An 8235-nucleotide genomic window follows, 5' to 3' on the forward strand; every position below is an offset into this window, starting at 1 on the left:
AGGATGAAAAAGAGAGAGAGAGAGAGAGAGAGGGCGGGGGAAGAGAATAGATGAAGGTTCAAAGAGAAATATATTGCACCTTTGTCCTGGGCAATGCCAGGTAACCCTACTAGTTTTTGTTATAAAAAAATAACATGTCCTTTATAAAACAGTACTATTATTTATCCAACTACTAATCCTATTTCTTTTCACTTTATCTCTTTTTTTTTTTGCAAATTATAAATGGAAAAGAAAATGAATGTTTATTAAACATAGTTAAAAAATGAATTTTTCACTTATTATAAATAAAATAAGATGAACCTAAGGAAAATGAAATATGCATTTGTCTAATAAACTGCATGATGAATACGAATTCAGTAAATAATTATAACGATTGTAATTCAATGACACAGCTCTGCTTCTGACGCACGTCCATAGCATGATTTGCTTTCTAAGACTTTCACACATCGTCAATATGTACAGTAGACATGAAGCTTTCAGGCCATGTATGCCTAAGTTCAGTCATTATAAAAATGCAATTTGCATTCCTCTCTGATCCATTAGAATATAGGAGGCATTGTTTTGAAATGCTCTTCCTATGCATACATAGATATCAGATTGACAAGAAATTTCTTGTGGGTTTTAACGTTTAAATTGAGATGAGCATATCTCGGCTCAAACAAAAATTTATTAGTCGAAATAAGTACCATCAAAATCAACACACTTTTGCCAACACAAACAAGTATATTTATGCCAGTAACGTAAAAATCTCGCGTTCTGGTGGCGATGAAGTCGCTGAAGACGTTTTTGATATCGCTTAGGTTTTTGAAGCATTTCTCACGCAGAAAGTTGTCGAAATGCTTGAAAAAGTGGTAGTTGGAGAGTATGGCGGATGAGGCAATTTCGTTGGCCAATTCGTTCAACTTCTGAAGGGTCGGTCTAGCAACGTGCGGTCAGGCATTATCGTGAAGGAGAATTTGGCATTTTCTGTTGACTAATGCTGGGTGTTGTTGTCGAGGTTTCTGATGTATTTTTTCCATTTGTTGACAGTATTTCGATGCCGTAAAAGTTTCGCCTGCATTCAAAAAATTGTAATGGATGAGATTGGTCGCCGACAACTAAAGAGTCAGCATGATTTTCTTTTGGTGCAACTATGGCTTTGGGAAGTGTCGTGCAGCTTCGTCGACATCTAACCACTGAGCTGAGCGACGCCAGTTGTCATAAAGAACTCACTTTTCATCACAAGTCACAACCCGGTCAAGAAACGGGTCGTTTTTATTGTGTAAAAGAAAAGAAGTAGACACTTCATAATGGCGTTTCTTTTGGTTGTCGTTCAATTCGTTAGGCACCCATTTATCAAATGTTTTGTCTTTCCAATCTCTCCAGAGTGGTGGAAATCGTCGTATACATTACGTTTAATTCAAAAGCAAGTAATCGAACAGTTCTGCATAGATTTGCTTTGACTAAGGCTCTTAATTAATCGTTGTTGACATCTAATGGCCGACCACTATACACATAATGAAGACTCTCATCGCCGCCAAGAAATTTCTTAAACCACTATTGTGCTTTGCGTTCAGTAGTGATTCCTGGGCCAAACGCGTCGTTGATATCGTGAGCTGTTTGAAAATACACCATTTGAAATCAAAATTAAAAATTATGCAAGAACTTTCTTCTCAACCTAATATATACTAGCAGGCCGCCCGGCGTTGCCCGGTCGTAAAATACGCATGGATATTGTATTTTAATTATTGCAGAATTCTTATTTATTATAAATAGATGTCCCACAGGTATTAAACATAACGTTAAATTTCTTTTAAAAAATGACGTAAAACAACAGGATGAAACTGAAACATGTGCATGCGAGTATTATGTGTTTTCTTAACAGTCCACTTCTTGTAAGTAAAACAAAAATACGCTGAGATCAAAACCAAAACCTAAAGTCAGAGAGTCAAGTACGATAACCATTAGACCAACTTGACACGATCTTTAAAATGTGTATTGAAATCAACTTATACTTAACTTAAGAAAGCTGTCCTGTTCCACGACCGTGCATGCGTAGTTCTGAAACAATTAAAAACATAAAAATCCGATCACCCTCGCGTACGAATTTTTCACTTCATATATATATATATATATATATATATATATATATATATATATATATATATATATATATATATATATATACTAGCGGGCCACTCGGCGTTCTTCGATCGTAAATTATGCATAAAATAAATTGTATTTTTTTTTATTTATACAAAAACTGAAACTTGTTAGTAAAAAAAGGAAAATAATTCTCGAGCTGAGATGGAAACCAAAACCTAAAGACAGTAAGTCAAGTGCAATAGCCATTAGTCCAGCGTGACACGTTCTTTAAAACGTGATTTTAAACCACTTATTCTTAACATAATTAATCCGTAATATGAACTATTCACGCAGCAAACAAAAAAATCCGATGACTCCCACGTACCAATTTTTTTAATTTTGACCCTTTAGCAGCCGTTTTTCTCCAGATGAAAACGGATTAAAAAGTTTTCCATATGTCTGAATATACTGCTGGTCCTGGATATTACCTTAAACTATATCCAGTGGTGAGGCCTCACCTTGCAGGCTTTGAGGAGTGTGGAGCCACCCTTTAATTGCCATTGCTCCCAGGTCCACTCTGTCCCAGAGTGGTAGTACCTGTTAGGGTCCCAACTATGGGCTAAATAGAAACCGACTTGAAAACAACAAATATATTCTATTAAAAAATTTTCTTCAAAATTTTTGGATTCGGCATTAAATAACCTGAAAAGGGTTGATATGCCATAAAACAAAAACTACCAACCAACCAACCAACCAACCAACCAAATTTCAAGTTTGTAGATACAAAATTGTCCTCACTCACATTCTCACTTATATAGTTTATATGTAATTTAACTGCTTGAAATAATAATTACATATGAAATGAAATTTTGTCAGGAATTCAATGACGCAGCCCTGCTTCTAGCACACGTTCGTGACAGGGATTGCTTTCTTAGTCTCAGACACCGTTAATATCTGCAACAGAAAGATGAATATTTTAGGTCATGAATGCATGGAGGCCTGACGTTTGGAACGTCCTTCGTACGTAATAAATACGAATCCAGTAGATGATCGTAATTTGCAAAGTTAAGGAAAATAATATAGCGGAGTCTTCAGATTAAGTAACACCTTTTACTTCCGACGAATTTCAAAACCGGAAGTAACATGTATGAGTAAATATGCTAAATCGCTTTCACTTTTTTATTTCACTTTTGCCTTTTGCTATTTGTAATTTTGTTATATAAAAATATCTTAATAAAACTGTCGTTTATCTAATCACTGATTTTAATTCTTTCACCTTTTCTCTTCTTTGCAGTGAGTCGCAAATTATTCACAGGAAGAGGCCACCGTCGCAAATGGCGCCGAGATGCCGAGTCTGTAACAATTCAGAAAATCTTACGAGAGAATCTCTCCCACCAAAATGGTCGCCTCGCTGAATCCAAATCCTTTAGCCAAGCTACCCGGTCAATCATCGTCAAAGACTATGGTTCCGGACACACCGAATATGCCATGGGAACAAACAGCGCAGGCGTTGACCATGGCTTCGGATCTGGATTCAGTTCAGGGGAGGGTTCTGCTGATATATTCAGCATGCACTCCTGGTTAAGCGACGGCATTCAAACCGAGGAAGAGTCGCACACGAGGAACTCCAACGAAAAGGGGCACGATCCTTCTTCTATTCAAACCATGTCTTACCCAGATGGAAACACAAACACCAGACAAGTAGATTCGAACCTGAATTTCGTCCTAAAACCAAAAGTCGAACCGATCAAAACCAAAACGGGTATCATCAGTGTTCTGACTCACCCCGCGCGCAAAAAGAGATCCGTTGCCTACTGGTTTACTGGGTCCGGAGACAATGTTGGCAGCGGTTCGAGCAGCGATGAACATATTACTTTATCTGGTAGTGAAGAAAGTTCCGGCACTAGCACGATTGAAGAGGTCATCATAAACTCGCATGCAGTACCGGTTGAATACGTCCAGGGACAGCGCGAACAGGTGGGGCTCTCAGCCGGAAGTGGTAGCAGTACATGCGTTGGCATTGGCTGTGAGATCGGTAGCGGGACTATGCACATTGCAGAAAATATAATTATTACACAACAGAAACCAACAAATTCTGAAGTCGAAACAGTTCCCGGTGAACAAGTATCTTACAGTGGCATGTATGCAGTTGACCACCACCGACCTTAATCAACGAAAATAATAAAACTTTAGCTGCCAATAACAGAACAGTTTCTTTTATACTTTTATCCAACACTTTATAATTGCCTTTACATGTAGATACGTTATATAAGGTAAAGAGACACGTTTGAAATCTCTTCTCTACTATTGGACATAAGGAACTTTGTTTGTGTGTAAATTCGTTCTCCATGCACTCGAAAACGGCTCAACCAATTTTTATGAAATTCCAAACAAAGGTATTTCACGTGCTTGGCAGTGTTCTTAGACAGGTTTTCTTTCGGAATATCTCCGATAAGTATCGATAATCGAAATATTCCGATAAAAGACTGAACAGGCGATCTTCAACAAAGTTAAGATTTTAAAGGCCTAAAATCACAAGTCCATCAGAGAAGTTTTATTGCCATATAAGCCGAAAGACCCAACAGATAAAATCAACATTCTTTGATATCACAGGGGCGCGTTCAAAATGAATGTTTCTATTTGAAGCACAACTGCAACATTGCACCTGACTTTTTCGTTTTAAACTTAAATTCAAGTCATTATCACCGCACAAGCAATAAGACCAGGTATATAATATCATTAGTAGGTCCTTTTTTATGCCAAGGGCGCGTTCGAAATTAATGTTTCTGTTTAAAGCATAATTAAAACATGATACTTGACTTTGCATTTTAAACTTTAATGCAAGAAAATTTTTATAAAATCAATAGCAGGTTCTCTACAGTGCAATGTAGACCACACTGCATTGTAGATTAAGTCACTGTGGGGAGGCATGTGAAGCTTTCTCCCGGTGCATAGCGATGAGTCCCCAACCAGAACAAGCAATCAATTGATTTTATTGAAAAATGGGCAATTTCACCGAGTTCGATGAGAATAAAAATATGGGAGTGTGAAACAGCCGTTGATCATCATTCAATCCCAAGCAACGTTGGGCCTCTCTGCTAGTTCATAATATTAGCACAGGCATTCGGTTGTCTGAGGCGGACTAAGTAAAAAGTCATAAATCAAGGCCAAATATTCTGTGAATTAATAAATGTTATTTTTAGAGCAGTCTGATAAAATTAAACGTACGTCTCCAATATGCCTGTCATTATTCGCTTGCCTCCCTACGAGGGCAGAGTTTTTGATGTAGGGAAAATCCAGCCACCCAAAAAAAGGGGCATTTTAGAAGGATTTATTTGCTGCGGAGTTTCTAAAAGAAAATAAGTACATAAAAGATGCTATCAAGTCTGCCGCAAAGAAGGTAGGCTCTCTCTACCGAGCTAGAAAATCCACACACTTGCTCGTATTTTTATATTTCTATATAGCCATCATTCGTCAGTTCATGGCGCATTGTTGCCTCATTTGGGTTGATGAACCAAGCCTCTAACCTTTCCCTCTTTGGACAGGATGCCAAAAAAAGTCCTAACCTAATTGGTGTCGTACTGTGGGCAAAGCCCCAACCCCATTGATTATGTGTACTTATTAAGTTACGGGCATTCGTAACATTACCTTAGCATATGTATCGACATGGAAAGGCAATTTTAAAATAATGCTCGTTAATATATTTTTTTAATATTGTTAATATATTTTTATTATTTTTTTTCTTTCTACAAAATATTTTTAAAACAAACAAATGAAAACTTTTAATTACTGACACAAAATACCAGGAATCTGATGATTTTATTTTTTTAATTTTTCAAAATGTTCTTACATTTTTGAACGGCTTTTCTATTACTATTTTTTAATTTCTTTATACTATTATTTTTTGATATAAAATAGCAATAAATAAAAAGGAATGAACAAAAACAATATAAATCTAACATACACATTAACATAATTCTTTCTTTCATTCCAATACTGGTTACATATTTGAACAGAATTTCTTCTGCACCTTCAAATACATTATCATCTATTGTAACAAAAACGTAATACTAATACTTTTCATTTTACGCTTATAATAGACATAGCATTAAACAAAAGACTGGTCAAGAAAGTTGAATGAAAATCTCATTAAAACATATGACAAAAACAATAGATGAAGTACGATAATTAGTAATAGTAATCTTCTTCATTGATAAATTAACTTCATTCATAAAAATGATGATAAAATTGGATGAATAGCATTTGCTGACATAACTTTTTAATGCATTGCTGCCAGTAAAATATGTTCTCAAAAGTCGCTGAAAGATGAATAAAATATTATATTTTAATCGCGTAATCGTTTTTTTATTTCCTCATATTGTGATAAACGTTTATTTTATGTTGTCTTGAACAACATTTGTTTAAATGAAAGAATGATGCCTAACTACGCTCACATATATCTATATATGTTGCTATGGTAAAATATGTTTTACGATTATACATTCTTTGTCAAGTCACAAACATTAATTGAGTTACTATTGAAAGTTTCATGCGGTTTTGTATTCTGTCAATTCTCTGTGTGGCACTTCTTCAGACGTGTCAGCAGTTATCAATTTTCGGGCATTTCTGACTCATATATATAGGGGATTGCAAGTAGGGTCAAGCGCTTTCTGAAGCGCTAGAATGGTCCAACCTTTTTTTTTCAGCAGCATTGGTAAAAGTGCTTAGAAAGATTCTAAGGGTAAAAAGGAATGAGCAAAATACCAACGGGTGCGATGTAAGCGTTAATATGTAGGGATTAAATACGTCGCAAGGAAACCAAGACAAGAAATTCAACTCGACTCATTTTTTCCCTTAGTGAAACAACCGATATTTATTTAAAGACATACTTTACAAGTCTTTTCCTGTCGCTCTAGGCCACCGTGCGTAACACGTCTATCTATGTACTTCTAAGACGTGATTTCGCTCGTGTCACGTGTCTCGAACATATCTCGAATACCTTTCGAATACCGCTCCTCTCTCTGATGTTATCCTCGGTCTGCGCACACGTTCTTTTTTTATAAGCCTCTTCCTTCGTTCTTGCCGTGACGTCATCTCGTAGCCGGCTCAGCCATTTACATACAATTACCATACGGGCGTCCGCGCTTTGCTATACAGTATCGTCAACAATCTTCAAACGACATCTACGTTGGCTCAGACATACCCCAAGATTGGTTTCAGAGAGTATTGCCAATCAAGTACTCCAATGGACCCACTGATGAAATGAAAAGACCAAAAATGAACTTGAAGCAAATAATCGCAAAAGATTTGATTGCAGCAGTAAGAAGCTGGAGAGATGCTGTGAATTTGTCTTCGGTTTGAAAACGATGGTAAACTTTGACTACCTCATGCGTCACAGAACACGGCAGTTCCTAAGTCTTAATCTAAGACAATGGAAAAGTATGTTTATTATTTTAGATCTGATGTGAACGTCAGTCGTAAGAGTTTATCAAGGATGACCAAGGCTCGAGGATAAAAGTTTGTTTTTTAAACAGTGAGACAACACACTGAGGATTGGAGACGACAATTGAAAGTTGTTGGAATTTTAGAAAACTGTTAAAAACAATGTAACATAGTACATATGAGCGTGTTGGAAGATATCAGCAGCAGCAAAGGATGGATGGCTTGTGAAGAGATTAGCAGCAGCAGTAGCCAAAAACTTGCATATGCAAATTAAAAGGTATGCGCGAGAAGAAAAAGATAAAAAAGGAGTAAAATACACCACGTGGTCGGTGGAGAAGCAAAATGATACGCCGAAGAAAATGAACGTGTAAAGCGGAGGACGAGAATGGTCTGGCTGCGACCGGCATGCGGTCAGAGGAATGAGAAAGGCGCACAATTAAAATGAACATGTGGCACTGAGAGGCGTTTTTAAGTTGTGTCGAAAGTAATGGTGATAAATGATTTTGCTAAAACAAGAGAAAAATGCGACCGTGATTTTATTTATTTATTTCTAGTTTCATTTTTTTATGAATTATCAAAGTGAAGTGTAACGACAACGTTACATTAGGTTTGAAAATGACTATGTCAAGTAAGTTTTTATTAATTTGAATTCATGTTGGCGAAGAACGTTAGTGAATGCATTAGCTAATAACATTTTTTTTTTTTTACATAGGCATCACCACATTATCA

The 8235-nt window shown here is 36.4% G+C and overlaps 1 protein-coding gene across 1 annotated transcript in view; it reads left to right on the forward strand.

Moving 5' to 3' along the window:
* LOC145283512 (uncharacterized) overlaps positions 1-6413 on the forward strand; it is a 70069-nt gene extending 63656 nt beyond the window's left edge. Inside the window, exon 3 of the mRNA XM_080132349.1 lies at positions 3359-6413. Within this exon, the coding sequence (XP_079988475.1) occupies positions 3359-4233 (875 nt within the window). The 3' untranslated portion in view covers positions 4234-6413. The remainder of the gene's footprint in view (positions 1-3358) is intronic.
* Positions 6414-8235: the final 1822 nt, after the last annotated feature.

Source organism: Euprymna scolopes, chromosome 8 (assembly GCF_053919585.1).
Source record: "Euprymna scolopes isolate OS-2025 chromosome 8, ASM5391958v1, whole genome shotgun sequence".
NCBI classification, from domain to species: Eukaryota; Metazoa; Mollusca; class Cephalopoda; order Sepiida; family Sepiolidae; genus Euprymna; species Euprymna scolopes.